This window comes from Xyrauchen texanus, chromosome 18 (genome assembly GCF_025860055.1).
Source record: "Xyrauchen texanus isolate HMW12.3.18 chromosome 18, RBS_HiC_50CHRs, whole genome shotgun sequence".
NCBI lineage: Eukaryota > Metazoa > Chordata > Actinopteri > Cypriniformes > Catostomidae > Xyrauchen > Xyrauchen texanus.
The window spans coordinates 14,594,598-14,622,117 of NC_068293.1; the positions used below are offsets into that span (position 1 = coordinate 14,594,598).

The 27,520-nt window shown below is 39.9% G+C and overlaps 1 protein-coding gene across 3 annotated transcripts in view; it reads left to right on the top strand.

Annotated features, from left to right (window-relative positions):
• Positions 1–27,520, top strand: part of LOC127658564 (partitioning defective 3 homolog B-like) — a 460,995-nt gene that overhangs the window by 362,335 nt on the left and 71,140 nt on the right. For all 3 annotated transcript variants that reach the window (XM_052147919.1, XM_052147921.1, XM_052147922.1), the window contains one exon: positions 20,031–20,148. In XM_052147919.1, coding sequence (XP_052003879.1) covers positions 20,031–20,148 — 118 coding nt within the window. The remainder of the gene's footprint in view (positions 1–20,030; positions 20,149–27,520) is intronic.

Consider the following 27,520-nt stretch of genomic DNA (forward strand, 5'->3'; position numbering starts at 1 on the left):
GTCAGTTGATAGTCAGTTGCCGGTGTGTTGTTAAGAGTAAATATAATTTATGACAGTCCAGTGTGAGATTAAGAAAGTGCAGTGCTGATGTTTATTGATCGTGAGAGATCAAGAGTTCAAAAGTCTGATTGCTTGGGGGAAGAAGCTGTCATGAAGTTGGCTGGTGCGGGTCCTGATGCTGCGATACCGCCTGTCTGATGGTAGCAGTGAGAGCAGCCCATGACTATGGTGGCTGGAGTCTCTGATGATCCTCCGAGCTTTTTTCACACACCGCCTGGTGTAGATGTAATGGGCAGAATACAGACAAAAGAATGATGATGCATATCTTTGGGCAGATGTGTGAATGGCTTCCGGCTGTAGATGCCACAGATGTAGCTCCAGATCACTCCTACTGATGATAGTAATAAAATGTTTAGTAGCCAATACACATTTTTGTAGAAGTTCACATTGGCGAGCTATTAGGAACCACTGAAACAAACTCAAAAACACATATTTTTGGCCAGATTTGTTTTAAATGACGTCACACCTATTTATTCTTCAAATCTGTATGAAGTGTGCCAGGCCTTTATAGGCCAAATAAGGCCTGCTTGCACCCAACTAAACTAGTCTTCAAACACGGCTTGTTTGCACCAGGTGCGGTGCAACTAAACAACATTACAGTATGAAATAGTCACAAACAATTGTTCGCAGAATTGTTTATGGCGCTCAATGCAGACTTTTTTTTCTGAAAAGGTTTGGATACCTGATCGAATTGTTTATCATCTAAACAATTAACAATCAACCTAGCCTCCAAACAAGGATTGTTCACACTAAATGCAGTACAAATAAACACAATAATTAAAAAGAAAAACAGGAACACAGACACATGATAATTCAAACTATATATCAAGCTCATAGAGGTGCATTGTTTTGTTTTGAAATCTTTTCATGCGTTTCTTGTGAAGCAAATTGAGACTTCATGTGAATAGGCCTTGAAAGACCGAAAAACAGAGGGGAAAAAGTGTATAGGGGAAGTTTCTTCTAGTTTTTCTTGGTCCATGTGATTCATCTGGCCTAATCTGAAGCACCAGACAAGTGCTTCTCATGCGTTCCACCCCTGAGCTTTTCTTTTCCTCTCAAAGCGCTTCCCTCATTCTAATGTCCCCTTTTTCATTCTGCATTTCCTCCTCTATCAAATATGTTCAAGAACTTCCTACCTGTCAGTCATTGAAGAAAAGCAATTCCACATCTCTCTCCTATTGAAGCATGTATGAGGAAAAATGCACACATGCACTCAACTGCACGTGCGCGCTCACACAAAGCATTCACTTAATGATTTCTTCTAGATGCATCTTGTAGCTTAGCAACAAGTCATGCCGTTGCATACAGCCCTGTTCTGATTTTGGAAACAGGAATATGTGAAAGCTTATTTCTAAAAAGCATAAATCTCAGATTGGTTTAAATTATATTCACCTCATTATTCCATCTCAGCTTGATTGAACTGAAAGGGGAAATGTTTTATTTTCATTCTTTTTTAGACCTTTTTGACGTGCGCAATTTTAGAATGGAGGGTTGAGGATACAAGACTTCATTACCATCTTACTTGCACAGATTTCAATATGCACTCTGTCTACAGAGTCTGAGTCGGTGTGACTGGTGTTTTAATGAAACAGTCCAGGCACAAATTGATCTTCACCTGCACAACTGCAAACGAAAGGACGCAGGAGGGTTTGGTGAACATTGATGGCCTGTCTAAATATTGTTACACCAGCCAAAATATTTCTAATTATTTCTTCAATTGCAGATGGCATATAAGAGTTCCGTCTCTTCTAGTTAAGGAGCTGGGCAGCCGGTTTGTCATTAGGCTATCTTTTGTTGTCAAATTTCATTTCTGAAAATGTCCACCAATTAAAGCGTGGAAACCCGGCGCTAAATTACTCGAGGGGAAATTTGTTGGAAAACTTCATGTCCAAACACACCCGTGCCCATTTTAGCCTCCAGAGTCACATGGCCTTCTTCCCAATTACTTGTCTTCCTCACTTTCGGGCATGTGTGAAGCAGGTCATGTTTAATCAGCAGGTCAGGGGAAAAAGGTTAGACTTTCTTTCATCTGATTTGAAAGAGACTGATTCTTAGACATGATTGAATTAAACTGATTCTATGTGACACTAATAGATTTAATGCTGGTTTATATAATGGATGGTTTGAGTTGTGGATGCTGATTGGTCAAGCTTTCCAGATGGGCTAAAATGTGCAATATTCAGAGTTCGCACAGTCATCGATTGCCTGGAAATATCAAAAAAATTTTAAATTATGATTCCTGGAAGTGTAATTCAAATGAATAAAATCTTAATAAATGAATGCAGAAGTATATTGTTGGAATAGGTTTACATAGTAAAATTCAAGATGTATGGACCCTTGTTAATAGTGTAAATATATATTAACAACTATGATGCGAAACAATAGGTAAATGGGGCAGATTTGATTTGATGTTGACCCTGGTTTAAATGTCACTATTACAAGTATTGTATCTTCTGGCAGAAGGATGGTTCTTAGTCAATTTCCTATTGTGAATATAGTCATAGCTGAATGGGTTGAAGGCAAACTCTAACTATATAATATATTGCAACCTCATGCACCTCAAAGTACAGACACCTTTCATGTGTCCCCAGGGTTTCTATGTTTAGTAAATGTTAATGTCTATTTTTCTGCTGGCTTCTCAGGTGTACTTATCCACTGAAGCTCTTGTGGTTGGTCTGGGGTAATACGGTAATAATGTGTGTTAAACAGGCATGATAAAGGGTGCTTGAATGGAATTGATTTTTGATTTGGGAGCGTGTGATTGACAGAAGCATGCCGATTATCAACCAGATGAGCCTCTCCGAATCAAATTGGTGGATTACATCAAGATTCCCCTGATGGCCCCTGAGTGTGTTTCACATGTGCCGCTCGTTTGCGTGTGTTGATTTCAGCATTTTAGGCCTGTTTTGCAGCTCTCCAAGTCTGAAACTGATGTCTCTTTTTGTACTGTGTGTAAATCAGCAGTGTTTCTAGCTCTTTAGAACAGATAGTTGGGAATCAAGAACCGGTTCTTATTCAGAACTAAGAGAAATTCCAGTAAAAATGTATATTTATTTATTTTAATGACATGCAGTTCTTAAACATCTGCATTCCTCCTCCAATGCAGATGGAATATCACTCTGAAATACTCTTTACATTGTTTGCTACATCGATAATATGCACGGTTGCATGCAACAATAAAATTATACACAACCCATGTAGTCAATTCTGTGACTAATTTAGTCTTATGAGCTGGTTCTTGTTCATGAATCGGTCAAAAAAATACTAAAATCTGTCTCTATCTCATATGCTTGAATTGCTTAAAGTGGGTCTTGGCTTACTCACTGAAACACATGTTCATTAATTTGGTCATGTCCAGGTCAAAAAGAACTAAGAAATGTTGCTGTGTTAAGTGTGCGTAAGGCTTGTGAGTCTTAAATCAGTGTAATTACTGATTGGTTGTTCATATGGCAATGGAGGAACCAATTGCTATGAGGTGTCGGAACAAAAAACAGGATAGAAAATTCCTTATGATTCCCATCCCTTCTGACAACATTTCTTGGATTGCTCTGTGCCAAGCAGCTCTGCTCTGGGGTCCTCTTGATGTCTGTCCAAAGCAGATGTTTTGGTTGTATTTATGCCCCCCCGCCCCCCCAGCTTTAAGTCATCATTTATCCAGCTCTTAAGATCTGCTGACCTGAAGTTTTTCTCCAGCATAATACCATTAAAAGACAGAGTGGGGCCTCCTTCAGACCTAGCAGGGGGTTGTGTCAAGACAAAGAGGAAAACTGTTCACTGCAGGGAGAAAAGATGAAGAGAGAAATGTCGAAGACAGTGAGGGAACAATGGGGCAAACAGCCCCCTTTAAAGGGATAGTTCACCCAAAAATGAAAATCCTCTCATCATTTAATCAACCTCATGCCATCTCTGTTGTGTGGCTTTCTACTGTAGAACAAATATTTTTAGAAGAATATTTCAGCTCTGTTGGTCCTCACAATGCAATTGAATGGTGACCAACACACTGAAGGTCCAAAAAACACATAAAAGCAGCACAAAAGTAATCCACACTCCAGTGGTTTAATCCATGTCTTCAGAAGCAATATGATAGGTGTGGGTGAGAAACAGATCAATATTTGAGTCATTTTGTACTATAAATCTCCACCTTTGATCTGCCCCGGCCAGCAGGTGGTGATATGCATGAAGAATGGCAAAAAATAAAAATAAAATGGAGTGAAAGTGGAAATTTAGTAAAATGACTTAAAAATGTATTTGTTTTTTTTTTTTCACAAACCTATCATATTTCTTTAGAAGATATAGATTTAACCACTGGAGTCACATAGATTACTTTTATGCTGCCTTAATGTGCTTTTGGAGCTTCACAGCTCTACTCACAATTCACTTGCTTTGTTTGGACCTACTGAGCTGAAATATTCTTTAAAAATGTTTGTTTGTGCACAGCAGAATAAATAAAGTCTTGACATGGTATGAGGCTGAGTAAATGATGACAGATTTTTCATTTTGGGGTGAACTATCCCTTAAGGAACTACTTCCGTATACGTTATGATGCACCAATTGTATTTATTCAGTCACTTTTTGCATTTCATAACCTCTTAAAGTATTAAGTACTTTTAGTAGGCTTCCCCAAATATTCTCCTTTCACTTACATTGAGGAACAAAATAATTTAATAACCTTGAAGAAACCTGAAAATTAAAAAATATAAGTCAGTTTCATATTAAAAGTATTTTGTCTCAAAATATTTGTAATCATTTCAAATCATTGAATTTTTTTTTTCTCCCCAATTTGGAATGCCCAATTCCCAATGCGCTCTAAGACCTTGTGGAGGCATAGTGACTCGCCTCAATCCGGATGGTGGAGGACGAATCTGTTGCTTCCGTGTCTGAGACGTCAATCCACACATTTTATCATGTGGCTTATTGAGTGCATTACCGCAGAGACCTAGTGCGCGTGACGGCTTCACGCTATTCTCCCGGCATCCACACTCAACTCACCACATGCCCCACCGAGAGCGAGAACCACATTATAGCGATCACAAGGAGGTTAACCCAACGTGACTCTACCCACCCTAGCAACCGGGCCAATTGGTTGCTTAGGATGCCTGACTTGAGCAACCCTGGCCCCCAAGGATTGTCTTTAACTATATAAATCCATCCCTCCATCCATCCATCTTCAACCGCTTATCCGAAGTCGGGTCCAGCAGGGGGCCCCAAACTTCCCTATCCCGAGCCACATTAACCAACTCTGACTGGGGGACCCCGAGGCGTTCCCAGGCCAGTGTGGAGATGTAATCTCTCCACCTAGTCCTGGGTCTTCCCCGAGGCCTCCTCCCAGCTGGACGTGCCTGAAACACCTCCCTCGGGAGGCGGCCAGGGGGCATCCTTACCAGATGCCCAAACCACCTCAACTGACTCCTTTCAACGCAAAGGAGCAGCGGCTCTACTCCGAGCTCCTCACCGATGACTGAGCTCCTCACCCTATCTCTAAGGGAGAAGCCCGCCACCCTTCTGAGGAAGCCCATTTCGGCCGCTTGTACTCGCTGACCTAGTTCTTTCGGTCATGACCCAACCTTCATGACCACAGGTGAGGGTAGGAACAAAAATTGACCGGTAGATCGAGAGCTTTGCCTTTCGGCTCAGCTCTCTTTCGCGTGACAACGGTGCGATAGAGCGAGTGCAATACCGCCCCGCTGCCCGATTCTCCGGCCAACCTCCCGCTCCATTGTCCCCTCACTCGTGAACAAGACCCGAGGTACTTGAACTCCTTCACTTGGGGCAAAACCTCATTCCCTACCTGGAGTACGCACTCCATCGGTTTCCTGCTGAGAACCATGGCCTCAGATTTAGAGGTGCTAATCCTCATCCCAGCTGCTTCACACTCGACTGCCAGCTGATCCAGTGAGAGCTGAAGGTCATGGACCGATGTTGACATGAAGACAACATCATCTGCAAAAAGCAGCGATGAGATCCCCAGCCCACCGAACCGCACACCTTCCCCACCCCGACTACGCCTCGATATCCTGTCCATGAATATCACAAACAGGATTGGTGACAAAGCGCAGCCTTGGCGGAGACCAACCCCACATGGAATGAACTCGACTTCGTGCCGAGGACCCGGACACAGCTCTCGCTTTGGACGTACAGGGATTGGATCAGCCCTAAGAAGGGACCCCCACCCCGTACTCCAGCAGCACCTCCCACAGTCTCTCCGGGGACCCGGTCATACGCCTTCTCCAGATCCACAAAACACATGTAGACCGGATGGGCATACTCCCAGGCCCCCTCCAGGATCCTTGCGAGAGTAAAGATCTGGTCCGTTGTTCCACGGCCAGGACGAAAACCACATTGTTCCTCTTCAATCCGAGGTTCGACAATCGGCCGAACCCTCCTCTCCAGCACCTTGGAGTAAACTTTACCAGGGAGGCTGAGAAGTGTGATACCCCTGTAGTTGGCACACACTCTCTGATCCCCCTTTTTGAAGTGGGAACCACCACCCCGTTCTGCCACTCCTTAGGCACTGTCCCAGATTTCCACGCTAATGTTGAAGAGGCGTGTCATCCATGACACCCCTCCACATCCAAAGCTTTCAGCATTTCTGGTCGGATCTCATCAATCCCGGGGCTTTGCCACTGCGGAGTTGTTTGACTACCTCAGTGACCTCCCCAGGGAAATAGAATCTGATCCCCCATCATCCTCCGGCTCTGCCTCTACCATAGAGGCGTGTTGGGATTTAGGAGTTCTTCAAAGTGTTCCTTCCACCGCCCAATAACCTCCTCGGTTGAGGTCAACAGCGTCCCATCTTTGCTGTATACAGCTTGAATGGTTCCCCGTTTCCCCTCCTAAGGTGGCGGACCGGCTTTCCAGAAGCACTTTGGTGCGGACCGAAAGTCCTTCTCCATGGCTTCTCCGAACTTTTCCCACACCCACTGCTTTGCCTCCCTCACGGCTGAGGCAGCAGCCCTTTGGGCCTGTCGGTACCTTGCAACTGCCTCTAGAGACCTCCGGGACAACAAATCCCAGAAGGCCTCTTTCTTCAGTCGGACGGCTTCCCTGACCACCAGTGTCCACCATGGTGTTCGAGGGTTACCACCCCTTGCGGCACCTAAAACCTTGAGGCCGCAGCTCTCCACCGCGGCTTCGGCAATGGAAGCTTTGAACATTGCCCACTCCGGTTCAATGTCTCCAACCTCCACAGGAATGCCTGAAAAGCTCCGCCGGAGGTGTGAGTTGAAGATCTCGCGGACAGGGACCTCCTCCAAACGTTCCCAGTTCACCCGCACTACTTGCTTGGGCTTCCCAGGTCTGTCCAGAGTCTTTCCCCACCCCTGACCCAACTCACCACCAGATGGTGATCGGTTGACAGCTCTGCCCCTCTCTTTACCCGAGTGTCCAAAACATATGGCCTCAGATCCGGCGACCACGATTACAAAATCGATCATCGACCTTCGGCCTAGGGTGCTCTGGTACCACGTACACTTATGAGCATCCTTATGTTCGAACATGGTGTTTGTTATAGATAATCCATGACTAGCACAGAAGTCTAATAACAAACATCCACTTGAGTTCAGATCAGGGAGGCCGTTCCTCCCAATCACGCCTTTCCAGGTGTCCCTGTCATTTCCCACGTGTGCGTTGAAGTCACCCAGCATCACTATGGAGTCCCCTACTGGGGCCCTATTCAGGACTCCATTCAGGGTCTCCAAGAAGGCCGAATACTCTGAACTGCTGTTCGGTGCATATGCACAGACAACAGTCAGAGTTTTCCCCCCACAACCCGTAGGCGTAGGGAGGCGACCCTCTTGTCCACCGGGGTAAACTCCAACGTAGTGGCGCTCAGCCGGGGACTCGTGAGTATCCCCACACCCGCCACTCGCCTCACACCTTGGGAAACTCCAGAGAAGAATAGAGTCCATCCCCTATCCAGGAGTACGGATCCAGTGCCAAAACTGTGCGCCGATGTAAGCCCCACCAGATCCAACTGGTAACGCTCCACCTCCCTCACTAGTTCCGGCTCCTTCCCCCCCAGTGAGGTGACATTCCACGTCCCCAGAGCAAGCCTTTGCTGCCCGGGTCTGGTCTGTCGAGGCCCACGGCCTTCACTGCCGCCCGTATGGCAGCGCACCCGACTCCTGCGGTTCCTCCAATGGGTGGTGGGCCCAAGGGATAACTATATAAATGTGCAGCAAAATTTTTTTAAATAAATGCTATATCAATTGACAACACAGTCGACCATTAATACATTTCATTCAATGGATCGGGAATTTTGCACAGTTTGCAGTGGATACTGACAGTTATACTGTAGTAATTTATATATTTTTTGCTATTTTGTGTTTTGGAGAAAATTGTATTTTACCACAGGGGGTACTTCAGTCCCATTGTACTCTTCCACATGATGGTGTATACATGTGTAAGGGAAAGTTCCTTGGTCCTGTATTAACAACTCACGTTGTGTAATATCTCACATCTTTTAGTCTCCGTAGAATGCCGGCCAACATCCCATTCAGTTGAGTCTTGTTGATTTGCAGCTGAACACTATATTCCCCATACTCTGCAGTCACACAGACGTAGCACTGACCCGAGGGAATCAATACCTTTGGCTGTAGTTAATGCCGTGCTCCACTGTCACTGGCAGAGAGAGAAAATATATATATTTACCCTTTATTGAACTTTCTGTTGTAACACTCCTGTAGAATGAGCTTCTGTGAGCAAAAGAGCAGAGTGCAAATTAAGCCTTTCTTAGTCACCGGGTGCTGTGGCTCAGCTTATCGGAGGAAACACTATACAGAGAGGCAGTGCCCATATTTGATTCCTGCTGACCACCACCTCCTCTCTCAAGGTCTACCAAAAACATTCTGTTATGGCTGTGTTTGCAATGCAGTACTAACATACTGCCTGGTATGTACTGTATAGACCATTTCAAGGATGTAAACAATAACAAAGGAATTAGCATGCTACTGGTCTTAAAGCACTTTTGGTATTATAAAGAGATCCTTTAAATAAGGCTCTGAGTTAACATATTTTCTCAAAGAACATCAAACGTTCACCTGAAGTGACTTATCCAGATGTGTTGTTGAGACTGAGCATCTGCATGAGAGAGGCCATGAAATTGTGTTGTAGTTTAGATACTCACAATTTGTACTCTCAGCTGAGAGATCAGTAATATTTGATCACTCCTATTATAATTAATGAAGCCGTTTATTGAAGCTGTCTGCTTGACCTGTGGACAAGGTAAGGATTTCTTTTTTTGTGTGTTCCTAATTTGTTTGTCGTTTTGGATAAAAGCATCTATTAAATGACTAAATGTAATAGTAAATTACTTGTGCAGCTTCATTCATTAGAGCGACCTATAGTAACTTTTAAAGCTCTATCTCTCAAACACACAATTGTTTGGCATAAATTCCTTTGTGTGGTGATAAGATGTGTGCTACTGTTGTTAGTAATGCACGTATCCAGCTCTCTTAACCTTTAGCAGTCTGATAAAATGTGTGATTTTGACAAAAATATGTACATTTCATATTTCGTACCAAATAAAAATATTAATTAAAAAAATATATGTTTTGCATAAAGAAAATAAAGCCTTTTTTACGATGCACATTTTTGCATTAAATTCAAATGAATGGTGTCCGAGCTGAGGCCAGCATTCTGCCCATTATCTCCTTTTGTGTTCCATGGAAGAAAGCATTATAAACGAGTAAATAAAGACACTTTCATTTTTGGATGAACTATTCCTTTAAGACTTTATTGCACTGTGGTTACTCCCCCCCGGAATAAAAAGGATAAAGTTTTTACTACCAAGCTCCTATAAGGCCCAAAAAAAAAGCACTATAAAAGTAGTACTTGTGCACTATATAGAGCTTTGTGTGCAGAAATAACTAAATTAAAGTTTTATTCTTTATTTCATATGTCTTTCTTTTGATTTTGAGGTGAAATATTACCTGGACTTGTTTTGGCATGATTCGTAAGATTTATCTAAATAATGAGTCATCTATTGCATGCGTACTGTGCTCATTATACATGCTGCATACTGCAAAAATAGTACAGATAATATGGTAGTATGCCACTCTGAACATAACAGCTCTATCTCCCTCTTTCTAGCAACCCAGTTCCATAGCCTGTGGCCATATTAATGTAAGGTTTCCATCTGTGCATGACAAGCCGAGTTTATAATTATATTTATAACTGCGGGCTGTGTACATTCGGGGGCAAGCATATGTGCACTCATGTGTGTTTGAGTGAGAGGTGTGTGCTTGTGTCTTTGATTAGAGCAGGACCCTTATTAAACATTGATGTTGTTATTCATTTGGAGGGTGAGGAGGGTGCTCAGTCAAAATGGCAGCAGTAATTAAGGCGATCTGGATATGATGGCTGTGTGATGGAGTGTTGAAAGCATAACTATGCTGCTCATTGTGCTGGGGAAATGGCTTGCTTGAGAACAAGAGGCTGAAAATAAATGTGCACACACTTGTTTTGTGCTTTATGGTGTGTGTGAGTTTTTCAACGACCAAACACCTTTAGAGAAAACCTGCTTTGTTTTGTTTTCTCAGACCCCTATGTTCTTTAATAAATTGATAGATACAGGGTTTTCAACCTTTACTAGCACAGGGACCTCTCATTCACACTCTGAGCCAACCCTGGAACCTTCAGAATATAAAAGATAGATATTCTCAGAAACACTTTATAAACTTTAGAAACATTTTAATATCTTTCATTAAGAATCTCAATAGTACATTTTATAATATTTAACAGATCATTAGTTAGAAAATGATATATTTATTAATATAATGTCATATATCATATATCTTTTCTACTGACCCATAATTGAAAACTCTGGTTTTTGGATGATGTTGCTTGAAGCTGATTTCCATCCTGTAATCCACATCACGTCATTAGCTCTATACCACTAATTATATACCATTAGCACACAACCACTAATTGGCTCTATAACTCTACTCTCTCCTCACCACCAATAGCTGGTGTGTGGTGAGCGTACTGGCGCTCTATGGCTGCCTTCGCTGGTGGTGGTTGAGGAGAGTCCCCTGTTCACTGTGTAAAGCGCTTTGAGTGTAGTGTTAGAAAAGTGCTGTTTAAATGTAACATTATGTTTGGCGTCCCAGGAAGACCCCTTGTGTCACTTCATTCAATACAACGTCTCGTTCCTTCACTCGGGGAACGGAGGTTACAACAGTAACCATGACGATTTCACTCACCAGTGATTGGGTTGTATAGTAGTGAAGAAGTTATTAGAACTGAGTGATTCTTTTCCTCCGTGTTGTGAGTAAAAGTTGTTATGTGTAATGTGTGTCCAAAGATGAGATCCACACAATAAATTTGTCATTGAATAATGTCTCTTTTAACACCCTTCCTATTCTTTACACTCATTTGTTTATCAAAAACTACAACAAAATAAACATTTAATTCTAATAACACACAGCACAGATGAAGTAAAGCCATTCGAGTCTCTATTGTTTACATTCGCTCGTTTACTTACAGACACTCTTTAAAGAACAAGTGGTTTTCTTAAAGATACAGACCTGTTTATTAGCACATGTTCGGCAAATCAATTTAAATACCTGTAAATAGTAAAAAATTAAACAATAGATGTGTCACAAAAAAATGATATATGTAATAAATATCAAAATTATTGATTGAATACATGATTTCTTTCACTGTAAAAAATGACTAATTTTAATGGTAAAATAATGTGAAAATGCAAAATGTTTAATTGGTTAATGGGTAATTACCTTAACATATATGGTAAAAAATTCTAATATATTTAACAAGAACATACATGTAATTTATGATAAAATATTGTAAAAACAGTTTTTTAGATGAAAATTGTGATTTTAAAGTTAAATTATTGTGGAAAACAATAATCTGGCTTTCCCATAATTCCCTGTGTGACCCATTGCTACTGGAAGGGCCTCTCTTGATGAATTGTATGTCATCATATGCCCTGCTGTTGTCATTACAGTGATTAACAATACATTTTAAAGTGAAATGCAGATTAATACAGTTCAACTGTATCAAGTTTATATCATTTAATACAAATATAGTGGTCACGATAAATTTCTGGTAAATTACGGTCATTTTACAGTTTTCTTTGAAGTGTAGCATAAACCAATTAACATTTGTACCCTATTTTTTACTGTGAATTTCTGGCAACTCCAGCTGCCAGTTTTTCACCGTAAATTTTACAGGATTTATTTTACAGTTTCAGTATAGAATAGAGAGCTTATGAATTGGAATCGATACCCAGCCTTACAAGTCATTGGTATGGTTAACATATACAGTAAATATGGTCATATGTGCATGTAATTTTCAATCAGTATGTATTCACTGGCCTCCAGTACATTTCATAGCGATGTTGTAACTCTCTTGTGGTCTTTTTGCCTCCTAATCCAAAAACATTATTAAAACCAGATTTAAGTTCCTCTAATTTAAGGTCCATGCCCCTCTAATAATCTGATCACTCAAAATTTAGAGTTTTGCATCTTTCTTAGAAAAACTTGGAAGTTTTTTCCCATCTAGTTTTACTTATTGCCAGTACCCTACTAATTTTGTGATATGAATTAGTGCAACTGCTGCATCACACATAGTTCCACAAAGCAAGGTCACTTACAGACTTTAGAAAGCTCAGACTGAGCATTTGACGGATAGGAATGTGTACGATGCATTTTTGTGAGTATAGAAATTGCACCTGCCTTTCTGAAATTCTCACTGGTCGTCAGATGCAATAACACAGTCAAGAATCAACAGTATTGGCCCATTTCAGACACCATTAATGTGAACTACAACTGCCGCAGCAAGTTTGAATGTATAATGCCTTTGCTCTCCATTGTAGTCGATTCCAATTTAGCTGTTAAAGGTCATAATATTTTATATATTAGTGTGTTATGGCGTTATTCACTGTTCCGATCAATACGAGATTTGGATGCAGACTTGTGCATGTGATTTCATCCCCTGTTCCCTCTTCCTCTGTTTCCACTCTCTGCACTCATAAATTGTGTTAAGTACCCATGGTGGAGAGAAGATGGATACTGCTACACATTCCCACTCTACTCTCTCTGCTCTCCAATCACTGAGATTGAGAAGTGAAAAATGGTGGGGTTGTAACAGGGGCATAACTCTGCGTCTGCCCTCGCCAGATGAGCTGCTGTCTGTCTGACCTATTGCTGTCCACCCTGATCTGTAACAGTGCAGTTGTGTCTCAAGAGTGTTTCTCCTGTGTGTTGGTTTATTTCTGTGGTTGTTAATGTGTTTGGTCTTGTGTGTGCATGTGGCTATGTTGGTATGGGTCATGCTGATGTGAATGTAAAAACGACATTTAATGGAATTTATAACGCAATTAATCTCGGTAAAATTATGTATGTAACTTAGAAATATTTCCCTGCATTCATAGCTTTGGTTACATCAGTAAGAAAGATTTTTCAGAGGTTTTTTTTTAATAATGCTGTGATAAATCATGCACAATAAAAGCAGGAACATATATAAAATATGTTAAATATACAGTAAATAGTGTGAAGTCAGATTTCATGATGTATTCATAGGAACACAAATAACTTAATGAAAGAAAATAAATAAAAATTATTTATTTATTTAAGTCTTTATTTACTCACCTTCATTGTCATTCCAAAAATAAATGGCTTTCTTTATTCTGTGACACTCATTTCATTAATATCTTTCAGGGAGTAGGAATATTTTTTTCATGCCTTTTTATTAAAAAAATCACTTACAGCACTTTTAAAGCTCAATCGACAGAATTTGTAATATGATGTTGATTACAACAGAAAATAACTTTAACTCCTCCCTCGGCTAATAAAAAAATAATACTGTAATATGGAGGTCAATCTGCAATGGAAGTCAATGAGGCTGTCCATAAACAATACACACAGTTTAAAAAATATAGCCAGAAGATGTACAAAAATGATGTTTGTTAACATGATTTTAGTGGGATAAAATCTCTGTTCAACATGATTTTTTGGAAAAAAAGAAAAAAAAATCAATTACAGGGTTTACTTAAGCTAAGTCAGCAACAAAGTTGTAATATTAGCATTAACTTTACACAGACAAGGTTAGTGAGAGATTTTATCACATTAAAATCATGTTAACAAGAATAATGTTATATCTTGTCATAAAACGTTTGAAAATTTTGTATTTTTAATGTTTATTGACCATTCATGAATTGTAAATGCCTTACTTTCACTGTAATTTTTGCTTTTTCAAATAAACTAGAGATAAGTCGACATGTTTTGTGGTCAATGGCAAGACCATTGTTTTTTTTTTTCAAGTGTCCTGTACCAAACTTAAAGCATCAAGACCTACTTTTGTGGAGCTTTTTTGTCCTTATTTGGTGTTTGGCTCCGCCAGTCACTATTTGATATCATTGTGTGGCAATTTTGTTATGTCGGACTGAGGACAGTGTAGACACTGTGTATAACACTGAACATGATCTCAGAGAGTTCAGGGTACTCTGCTGCACTTTGTGGCCTGGAAAAGCAGTGACAAAGAGAGCAGAAATGTGAGTGTGTGTGTGTGTGCTTGTGGGTGTGTGTTTACAAGTTTGTCTAAATTTGTGCTTCACAGTAACACTTCCAGAACTGCAGCAGCATCAGCAAAGTTAACCCTCTGGTGTCTGAGGGTGTTTTGGGCCCTGGTGATGTTTTGACATGCCTTGACATTTGTGCTTTTTTCAGTTGCTTAAAAACACATTAATGGCTAAAGTCTGATAACACTGTATTCAGCACAAACTGGGCTACAATAATATGTGAGCAACATGTATGTACAGGTTTGTATGTTTCAGAAAATAACGTTTATGCATGTTTTTTGAAAAAACTAAAATATTAAGTCACTGTAATAAGGTCATATAAGAGATACTAAACATTTGTCCACAAGACTTTTGAGAACTAGATCTTGTAGCCTAGAGTTTGTGCTACAAAATGATGTGAAAACCATCCTGATCACTCATTCATACAAAACAATATAGTAATTTACCTTTTGTAAGACAATTTTATTGTTGAAAGGTAATATGCGAGGAGGTGTGAATGATCGTGATAGTTCATTGTAATTCACACATGAGAGACAAAGACCCTCCCCTGGGCCTATCTATGAGGGATAGAGAATGAATGTGAGGTGACTTAATGATCCAAATCAAGTTTTAAGTTAAAAGAAGTAATCTGACTTTACTTAATTTTAGACCTACACTACCATTTAAAAGAAGTCTCTTCTGCTCACTAAGACTGGATTTATTTGATCCAAAATACAGAAACAACATTGATTTTCTGAAATCTTTTTACAATTTAAAAGAACAGTTTTCTATTTAAATATTTTGTAAAATGCAATTTGTGATCAAAGCTGAATTTTCATAATATGCTGATTTTCTAATATGGGCATATTTAATGCCCATATTAGATGAGGCAGCATAAACACTAGTTAAAATATAATCTAAACATTCATATCATATTTATATCATATAGCATACAATTTAAATACCTGCTTTAAACTTTCATCGGAGTCCCGCTCTGGAAAATGTTAACTCTTCCTTAATATCCTGGAGCTTTCTCGTCTGTGTATCGTTGCAAACGCGCAGAAAAATTAATGAAATGTGTTTAAATCAAACCTCACAGTCGCCTGTGTATCGTTACAAACACGCAGAAAAGTTTAGTTGTGTTGTGTTTACATTAAACCTCAGAGTCGGGGGCGTGTACATTTCCCTTGATCGTCTCAGCACATTAGCGTATGAATGGCGCACTCTGCTGGTGGGTGGGATCATGTTACAGATAATTAGACCAGTAAAAACTGAACATCGCTTTGTTTCAAACAGATTGCATTGCAGGAGAATATTTGTTTTATATTTGAATTGTTTTATTTAAAAATAGACATTTTAAGCTTTCTTTAGACATATGTTTCATGTTTGAGTGGTAAGTATTCGCAGAGTTTCAGTTAATTTTAGTGATGTGTTTCTGAAATATGCTCGTGAACACAGAGACCCTTTTTATTTTCTTTATTTTACAAAAGCACAATATTTTGTTGTTATTGTGAGTGTACACAAATAAAAGTTGACCCTTTATAGTCTCTAATGATGTCTTACACTTATCTGTATACCCAAAAATGACGGAGTATTTTAAGATGTGTCCTAAACAGAACGAGAGCGCCGGCGCATCCGTCAACCCCAGAGGGTTAAACCTGCTTGAGTCACAGGAATCTTTATTGTTCCTGAAAGAACAACAGATGAAAAAGGCTGTTTATGACAGCCGTGTGATGGAGAGAGAACGGACACAGTGTTTTGCGTGGGTGTGTGTTAATAATCCACGATGCAACCTTTCTTCCTGTGTGTCCCTGTGTTTGTGAGTTTCTGCATTGACTGTTTGTTTGCTTTGAGACCTCACTGTATAAGTTCAGTGTCCCGTGTACAGAAGTGTGTGTGGGTGCGTGTGGCTGCTGGGTCACAGTGCTCTGGCCCGTTCCCACAGCATCATCCCTCTGTAATGCTTGGCACTTGCGCCATCTGCCTAACGATGTTTTCAAAAGACATGTTAATTTGTTTTGTCTTAATCTAATTTCTATACTGTCTCATTCATCCTCTGTTCTCCAAGTATTTCTTTCCCTCCTCTCTCTTTCTTTCTTTCTCTCTCTCTCTCTCTCTCTCTCTCTCTCTCTCGTTCTCATTCTCTCTCAGATAATTTGATTGGTCAGCAACTTGAAAAAAAGAAAATGTAATTTAAGTGTACTCTGAGTGTCTAAAGGGAAGAATGTAAGGGAGTTTTGGAGAGTGGTCAGTGTGCACTTTGTTTTCGATGAAAGTACTACTTGTTCTCTTGTTGTAGAGTTGTACTTTTATTGAGATTTTTAAAAAAAAAAGTAGATTCCACTACATTTTCCACTACATGTCGAGCACTGTATTTACACCTTGTCCTTACTTGGTGCAATCCGTCAAGATTCCAGTGTATTTTTTTTTTTTCTGTCACTGAATATGAAATTATGTGTGAAACAACAAAATCACAGCAAATCAGAAAATAATTTTTGATTCAAATAACTCTATTTGGCTTTGGATTTTGGACCAATAAGACTTTACTGTGGGTGTGGCTAGAAACTAAGTGGCCTATAGTATGCTTTGATGCCTGACGGTTAGGATAACATCTCTGATTATAATGGCAGACATCCTATCACTTCACATCATCGCTGAAATGTTTGTTTTTTTCAACGTCAAACGTTTGTTTACTTTCTCCTATTCCAGCTTAATTCCATCAGATATTACTTTAAGGAAACAATTTGTAGAATGATTGGCCTGAAAGGTGTAAACACTGATGCTATCGTAACATTCCTAAAACATTACAAATTCTACAATGCACTGAACTTCCTCTGCAGTACTTCCTCTTCTTTTAGATTTTTGTTCCATTTTGGTTATCAAATGATTGATTGACAGGACTTTATCTCTATTTTTGCATTTCCACAGTTCTCTGCCATGACACAATATTTGAGCAAGACAAAAATCACTCATTCTCTTCTTGAATGTCTGATAAGCACATCATTTAGCTGTGTCTGGAAAGGGAGAGATGTTATACTGTGCTTTGGAAAGGTGGAACGTTATTAAGTTATACCATGTTGATCTTTAACACAGATTTCTACATTTTTTTATTATTTTTACTACATAAGATGCTTTCTCCTTGGGCAAAATTTTTTACAATGCAATTGTGAGTCATCAATATTTTCAGTCCATTGCTCCTGAAGAAAAATTGTAAGTTGTATATCAGCTAAAAGATAATTTTATATGAGTAAGGATTAGGGATGCACCGATCGGCTCTGATACTGAAATATTTTGAGGTATCAGTCAGACAACCCGATCTAAATCCAATACTGTTTGTTTGTCATGGACATTACTGTCAAGTTCCAAGAATGAAAAGAACCAGTGAAGCACCATTGAAGTATTCCATATTACTTATATTCAAAGTCTGAAGACATTCGATAGCTTTGTGAATTTCAAAAGGCGCCGTTTAATAAGTAAATAATATGCATGCCCAGCACATTTCAGTGAACTATGTTGCTCTGTTGACACACACACACACACACATAGCACATACAGGCTCGTGATGAGCTGCTATTTTCAGCCCTCAGAGCAGTGTGCAATATGTGAGTGCTCCACATTAACTACATCTTAAATATAAATGCTCAATATTTCAGTTCACCTATAACATACAGTACTGTGCAAAAGTCTTAGGCACATAAGATGTTTCACAACAGCATTTGTCTTAAGATGGATATTTATATCTTCAGCTTTAGTGTCAATAGGAAATATAAATGTTAGACTCACAAACATTACTTTTGATTGGAATAGAAGAACAGGGAGCCCTGCAACACATGTCATGGCCCCCACAAAGCCCCCTGCTGAACATCGAGTCAATCTGGGATTACATGAGGAGACAGAAGCAATTTAGATAAATATATAGAAGAACTGTGGCAAATTCTCAAAGAAGCTTGGAACATCCTATCTGCCAACAACCATGGTATACCTAGGAGAATTGGTGCTGTTTTAAAGGCAAAGGTGGTCACATCGAATTGATTGATTGATTTAGCATTTTTACGTTTACTGGACTTTGTATGACATTAAGTGATAAATGAAAACTATTAATGTCATAATTTTTTAAGACATCCTCACTATGTAAAAGTTTTCACAAGTGCCTAAACTTTTGAACAGCACTGTACATTGGACGAGCATTTCACCATATAAAAAAAAAAGAGAATTAAACTACCATGAACTAGCCTACATACAGAGTCTTAGGTCTTCCGTCAAAATAAAAGCCAGAGGTTTTTTGTGTATTTACACAAAACATATAAATTATTACTCCAATTAGTTCCACACAGTGTGGTATAGATATTCTAAATGGATTAAGAAAAACCACAGTTGTATCGGAGCGAGATCGGTATCGTCATTGGCTGAAACTGTCTGTTTGGATATCGTAATCAGATCAGGAGAGAAAAAGTGATATTGGTGCATCCCTAGAGAAGAAGTTTCACTTCTGCCTTTTCCCCATTGAAAAGTCATGGAGCCAGACACAAATTTACTTGCCAAGAGTTAGTGCATTTTGTAGCTTTTTTGTTGTTATCAGACATAGGACAGAAAGACAAATTTAAATTGAAGAGTGGTGTCATAAGATGGTCTTCCCATCTTTCCCTGAGGATGTCAAGGTGTATTATAAGGTGTACAGGGTGTATTTAAATGCATCCATAGGAAAAACAATAAAACTACCTCTCCATTGTTTAAACAGGAAGCAAATCACATGTTCAATTTAGCGAAAGTCAAATCACATCTCTGTAATGTTCTTGCTTAGCAAGTTAAGGTCTAAGTAATATAGATGTGTATGTAACTTATATAAGCTTATAGAAAATATATAAAGGTAAATGTGACAATACAAATACAACATACTATAAAAGTATAAATGTTATAATTTAGTACAAATAATGCTACAAAATGATTAAGAATGCTAATAATGATTAATAATTATGATCAGCATGAAAATTTAGTCTACACTAGTAAGGAGTACACTAGCATACAGATGGCCTCAACAACAACAAAAAAACAAAAAATTGACCTCATGGGGTCTTTAAATGAAAATATCATTCTGAGTCTTCTATGTGTGAGTGTGTGTCATTATGTGATTTGAAGTAGCCTGTAACAAAGAGCTGTTGATTATCTGTCACTGTATTGAGTCATGTCTCTATCTACTTCAGCTCAATAGTCTTCACCCAGTAGTATGTGATGCATGTAAACGATAGAGCCTTTTGGTTACCAGCCCTGAACTGTAGCAACTGATCAACACCACATACCGCAAGCGTGTCACCTTTATGCAAAATTCTCGGTTTTGATTCGAAAAAAGGGCCATTTAAGTGATTAATGGCATATTTTGTCCATAACATGATGCCAGGTGTTTGCAGGTATGATTTAATTTAATAGCTAAATTAATTGTGTGTTTTGGCTGCAGTATGGACCGTATCCAGCAGCTGAGGAGGGAGTATCTTCAGGCTCGTAGAGAGGGAGCAGCTCCAGCCTACGAGGAACTGGAGGCCCGACGTAGAGGACAAGAGTACGACCCACAAAGAGTAAGACATCAAACCCACACGCTTTCACCTTTCCAATCACAGGATCCCGCTGCGTTAGTCTGTCTCATTATTTCAATACTGACTATGCAAACAGACTTTCCCTTTCTTAATCAGAACTCACAGAAACTTCCACCAAATGCATTGGTCTTATGCATTGCCCCTTACTTTACGAAGATCCAGACAATCCAGAATAATGTTTTTGCTTAGAAAGCTCCCCTTCTGTGAGATCAGTAGTTACTGTATACCTTGCTCAAATTCAAATGAGATGACGTCTGTTTATTCAGAGCTGCGGTGAACAATGAAGAATCGCAGGCTGTGGAATTAGAGAGGCAGATCGAATTAAACTAACTCCAAACAGCAATCACCCAATCTAACGAGCCGGCTCATTAAGGTCGACACTGCATTTATTTGTTTGCTCGTTGGTGATTATTTATCTATTTATTCAGCGTCTAAAGGAAACAGACATTTACTGCGTCAAAGCAACATTTATCAGCAACCATTTTGGAGTCAAAAGAAAGCAGTTTTAGCACAGTTTTGTTGTGCTACCTACAGGCCACATGATTGCATTGTGGAAATGATGCCGATTGCCTGAAGGGAACATGAGAGAAATCACCATATCCTGTGACTTCACTTACACTCACACACACACACACACACTTAGATATTCACAGAACATTCCTCGCCCTGTTCTGCTGCTATTATGTAGTCTACACCACAGATATAAATACACCTCATGACAGCTTTATTATGTCTGTTTATTGTTATTGCTGTCTTCTGTGTTCAGGTTCATCCCATTTATGGGTATAAAAAATTAATATCTTAACTTATTACACGGCTCTCTGGAATACTTGATTCTGATTGGTCAATCACAGCATTATCTGTTCAAATGTGTTTTGCGTATTGTCCACTAAACTGTATCTTTGACCGTTGTCCCAGGCAATGGATTTATTACATAGGTCTACTTGTTTTATGTCTTTCAATGCTTCCCATGGTCTCTTTGTCTCGCATTTATATAATTTTAACTTAAAGTAATATTTCGTGTCCACCTGTTTGTTTGTTTGTTTTTTTTTATTATTATTATTATTATTTGGTAAGTAGCTGTGTACATAATCGGGTACTGCACAGCAAGATGGTCATCTCAAAAATAAATACCTTCAGGATGATACAAGAATGCTTCTTTTATTGTTGGGGTCCTGATCACCCTGTTTATCATCCCTTACATATCTCACTCGATCAACCGTCAAGGATGTTCACAATAAACACTGAGGAATAAGAAGGGTATTTGGACTTTAATTGTTCTGTTAGAATAATCGAAAACAGAATTGTACAGCTAATTCCCACACAAACGCAGTTCAGTTCACACAAAGTCCACCTCTCTAGTGAACGTTTTAGCCAGTTGTACTCCTTTCCTCCTTTAAAGGACCCAACTGCTGATGTTCCAACCATTTCTTTTTTCTGTTGTCTTCATGCCAAGAGTTGCAATGTTTACTTGGTCGGTCCAAACTGTGTTCCAAAACTAGAGTGGGGTTGGATATGGATTGTGTATGGACATTGATTGATGACTGTTTGACCACTCCACAAATTACTGATGGCTTTGGTGTAGTAATTTCAGTGTCCACAAGTTAACTTTTTAAGGACTTCTGGCCTCCGGATTAAATTCAGGAATGGTATTTGTGCCATGAGTATTTGTGTTCTAACTAATAGACCAAGAAAAAAAATGGAAGTGAAGAACTTCCATTGTTCTTCACCAGGAAGTGAAGAACATTTGTATTAGCAACATTAAACAGGCTTTTCTGCTAGATTTGTGAAGTAAAACAATTATGAGGAACAAAACCATTCATTAAACAGTTCAAAAGGAAAAGGTAACATACACTGGGGTCATTTAAAACACATGTGACAACCTACCATGATAAAAATGTGACAACATGCCCTAAACAGACATTCATGAAAAATATCAGTAATACTTTTTATGAAGCATGTATTTATAATGCATTATAAGGGTGTTCTTAGGACAAAGATATTTTGGTAACACTTTCTATGAAGCCTGTATTATAAGGATATTCTTATCATTATAATGCATGCAAAATTACTTATTATAAATCTTATAATATGTTGTATTGTCTCATAAATAATGGTAACTGCAGTTATAATATGATGTAATACTTACCTATTTGTGGTTATACCATTTAAGATTATGGCGCATTATAACTAGGGCTGTCAGTAGATAAAAAATTTTAATCGTAGATATAATTTTTCATTGTTAATCGTGATTAATCTCAGAATTTAATAGTAAAATTTGACTATATATACTTACACTCACCTAAAGGATTATTAGGAACACCATACTAATACTGTGTTTGACCCCCTTTCGCCTTCAGAACTGCCATAATTCTACGTGGCATTGATTCAACAAGGTGCTGAAAGCATTCTTTAGAAATGTTGTCCCATATTGATAGGATAGCATCTTGCAGTTGATGGAGATTTGTGGGATGCACATCCAGGGCACGAAGCTCCCGTTCCACCACATCCCAAAGATGCTCTATTGGGTTGAGATCTGGTGACTGTGGGGGCCATTTTAGTACAGTGAACTCATTGTCATGTTCAAGAAACCAATTTGAAATGATTTGAGCTTTGTGACATGGTGCATTATCCTGCTGGAAGTATCCATCAGAGGATGGGTACATGGTGGCCATAAAGGGATGGACATGGTCAGAAACAATGCTCATGTAGGCCGTGGCATTTAAACGATGCCCAATTGGCACTAAGGGGCCTAAAGTGTGCCAAGAAAACATCCCCCACACCATTACACCACCACCAGCAGCCTGCACAGTGGTAACAAGGCATGATGGATCCATGTTCTCATTCTGTTTACGCCAAATTCTGACTCTACCATCTGAATGTCTCAACAGAAATCGAGACTCATCAGACCAGGCAACATATTTCCAGTCTTCAACTGTCCAATTTTGGTGAGCTCTTGCAAATTGTAGCCTCTTTTTCCTATTTGTAGTGGAGATGAGTGGTACCCGGTGGGGTCTTCTGCTGTTGTAGCCCATCCGCCTCAAGGTTGTGTGTGTTGTGGCTTCACAAATGCTTTGCTGCATACCTCGGTTGTAACGAGTGGTTATTTCAGGCAAAGTTGCTCTTCTATCAGCTTGAATCAGTCTGCCCATTCTCCTCTGACCTCTAGCATCAACAAGGCATTTTCACAGCACAGGACTGCCGCGATACTGGATGTTTTTCCTTTTCACACCATTCTTTGTAAACCCTAGAAATGGTTGTGCGTGAAAATCCCAGTAACTGAGCAGATTGTGAAATACTCAGACCGGCCCGTCTGGCACCAACAACCATGCCACGCTAAAAATTGCTTAAATCACCTTTCTTTCCCATTCTGACATTCAGTTTGGAGTTCAGGAGATTGTCTTGACCAGGACCACACCCCTAAATGCATTGAAGCAACTGCCATGTGATTGGTTGATTAGATAATTGCATTAATGAGAAATTGAACAGGTGTTCCTAATAATCCTTTAGGTGAGTGTATTTTCTGTCATAATGCATTTATTTGTTCTTTGGAAATAAAAACACAATATAACAAAACAATACAGTGTGTAACAAAAATGCTTTATTAATTTTTTTTCAAATTCCACAGTATAAAGACAGAAACTCACTAAATGTGTAAGTGTGATGTTGACTGATTGAAAGGACTAGTATTCATTGCAATGTGCATTAAACCCTCATTTAATATTAATCAGTCATCTGTCTTTTCACTTTAGATATGTGATGCACATGATTTGTGTCAGGGCATCGGGCATCGTGTTGAATTCCATATGAAAGTGTGTCTTGTTCTGCTTTTAGTGCTGGCACTTCCGATATAAAGATAATTAATCCGAACTGTCCTGTGATCATTAGCTGGCATTTCAAAAGCTCGGCAGCAATGGGTACAAAGTTGAAATTATATGAAATATGAGCGGAGTGTCAGCAGGGAGAAAATCTAGCTGCACAGCGTGCTTGTAAGAATGGACATGCTTATGTGGTAAAATGATTACTTATAAAAGACGCGTGAAGGACTTCAGTGAAGTGAAGTACCTTCAGCATTAGATTTATTAGAGGTTCTTTCTCCAGCACTGGATCATTGGCACAGATTCGCTATGTGTACAACTCTGTGGAGCGGAGGGGGGGCGCGGCCGATCAGAATATCGCGCGCCCGGTCCCCAATCGGCCTGATGAGGCGCGCGAGGGATAAAGGCGGCCGGTGACGATGGTTCGAGAGAGAGAGAATTATGGGCATGTCCGTCGTGTGTGTTTGTTTATGTGTTTTGGTTTAAGTTTTCATTAAATTATCATTTATATTGACAAGCCGGTTCTCGCCTCCTCCTTGCCCATCCTTGAGCTATTTTACATTGGTGCCGAAACCCGGGAAGGAGGAGGGATGCCCGTCGCGGAGTCCTCGACACTGCCGTCCACCCTGGGGAGCGCCGCTGCCATCTTCCGGGTGACGGAGTAGCCCGACCGCCCGGATGCGTGGAACGGCCGTCGTCCGCGGGGCAAATGGGGACTGGATAACCCGACTGCCTGGAGCGAGGGAGCCGCTGCCGGGGGCGGAGGAGTGCCCTGCCGTCCCCCGAGACGCAGAGGGGTCGAGGGAGACCGCCGTCCGCGAGGGGAGGAGGGAATAATCTCTCCGACCGCCCGGAGCGGTAGAGCCGCTGCCAGGGGCGGAGGAGTGTCCCCATTTGCCGCCAGAAAAGCGGAGGCGCGTTCTGCCCACTGGGGGTCGAAGGTGTCACCGGTTTGCCCGGGGTTGGAGCGGCTGTCGTCCGCCTGAGTGTGGAGGAGTGTTCGAGGACCACGCGACGGTACACGGAGAACCGGTGAGTGAGTTTTTTCTCTCTCTCCTCTCTCTCTCCCTTTCGCACCGTGTTGGCCTTTTCCCTCGCCTATTTTGTTGTTTGTTTGTTTTTTTCTTCTCCCTCCTCTCCTCCCAGGGTGAGGAAGGCGGGGATGACCACGCGGGACGCAAGATACACCCCGCCCCAGGGATAGGGGGGGGTGTACGTCATGCCGGTGGCACCCCGGCCTGAGATAACGCCGGGAGGAGTGTGGAGCGGAGGGGGGGGCGCGGCCGATCAGAATATCGCGCGCCCGGTCCCCAATCGGCCTGATGAGGCGCGCGAGGGATAAAGGCGGCCGGTGACGATGGTTCGAGAGAGAGAGAATTATGGGCATGTCCGTCGTGTGTGTTTGTTTATGTGTTTTGGTTTAAGTTTTCATTAAATTATCATTTATATTGACAAGCCGGTTCTCGCCTCCTCCTTGCCCATCCTTGAGCTATTTTACAAACTCACACATAGCTGAATAACATGCCTTAATCGCGATTAAGAAAAATAAATGCTGACAGCACTACACGATGATACATGCAATGTATGCATACTGCCTTTTAATAAACATTTGTGTGACTTCGTACATTCATAGAACGCATATGAGTAAGTATTCATAACTTACACTGCCAGTGCCTAGCCTTTAGTAGAGCTGTTACTTTGTTCATTTTTGAGTGTTTCCTCTGAGGCCAATTTTCATTTTAATGTAAGCAAGTCCATAACTCATTTACATCTGAAATAATGTTATGTGGTTTTATTGATTTTATGAAATATTTTATTTTCTAAGTATTATAATAAATATGTCCAAAGCAAATGTGTCTTATAACCACTTATATATATATATATATATATATATATATATATCTTATGGCTGTTTAAAAAAAAGACTTACTGTAATTACTTTATTTAATGCAGAAAAAGGCCACTTATGAATGAGTATGATCTCATTATAAAGCCTAAGACATTGCATTTGTCATTTGTCTTGAAGCAGTTAAAACATTTTCAGAAAACAATTTCAAAATATAAAACTTGTAGTGCATTAACTATGAGACCTATAATACGTTCTGACTTAAAATAAATGTGGATAAAACATAGTGTTGAAAGAGATTTATTTTGATTGTTTGTTAACCAAAAACAGGTATTTTATCATATTATAACTGTTTTTACCATTATTTATGAGACAATACAACAAATTATAATGTTTATTATAAGGCATTAAGCATGCATTATACAACAGTTAGTTCCGGTCCTCAAATCTGATTTGATGAGATACGTTCCATGAGCACTGATTGTCTGACTGTGTGTGTATCACTCCGCTTGTGTTCATGCTTTTCTAAACTGAAGTGTAAGAGTAGTGCCGATCTGTTAGGAGATATTGTCTTTATTTTTGAAATTACATATATTAGCCAGCAGGTGGTGGCAAAAGATAATTTTTGTCTGTAATATGAGCCAGTGACGTAAAGTGAATCCGTTAGTCATTGTTTACATAGAACAGCGCTCTGTGATCACTGGTATTACCACTATATTACTTAAGCTAGGACATTGTTTTAAACAGCTTTAAATGAACAATTTCAGGATTAAGGCTCATCACAGCTGAGAGACCCAACAGACTCTTTGATTACAGAACTCGAGGCACTTACCGAGTTTCCACATTGGATAAACACTGTTTAAAATGGCGGAGGACATTGCTGTTTCTATTATGAATGGCTCTTGCGCAGCTACCACGAAATAGGGAGAAATACCCCCACTTGGACACTATTTTTCCCCTGAGAAAGCTGACCTTCAGAACGCTGACAGCATCTCTGCTTGGGAGTGGCAACAGGTGATCGCACACGCTCCGTCCGCCTCTCTCTCTCTCTCTCTCTCTCTCTCTCTATCTCTCTCTCACACACAGACACACACAGACACAGACGTGCAAACACCCATCAATCCATCCTTGTTTATCCAATAACTTGTTAGAAACAGCACATGCCATGATACTACTTCTGAAGTGAACTTTTTGAGTTACTAATGAGGGCTTGAATGCATCATTTGTTTTGAACCAGCAATGGCAGATTCTGATCTGTCTTGTAAGAAAGTAGTTCCATGCACAATTGCATTTTTATGACCATATTCGTTTTTTCCTAATTTTTTAATTGTATTTACTTGTTCATTGAACTGTTGTATATAAGCAATATTACACTCGCAACCGTGCTATATGGCCCTACATCAGCACTGCTGTAATTACCTACGGCACTTGGCCTGCGGACTTGTGCCTGCGGCCGAATCACAGCAGTGCTGATGTAGGGCCATATCGCACTTTGCTCATGTGATATTACTTAATTAAGAATAACCTTATAATACAGGCTTCATAGAAAGTGTTACCAAAATATATTTATCCTAAGAACACATTTAGACCTTTCGGTAAAGATCTGCCTTTGTTATATAATTTACCCTTGCCTTTATGTATGCCGGTGTGGTTTGATTATGTTCTCCTGTTTACCTACTTTACCCTTTAT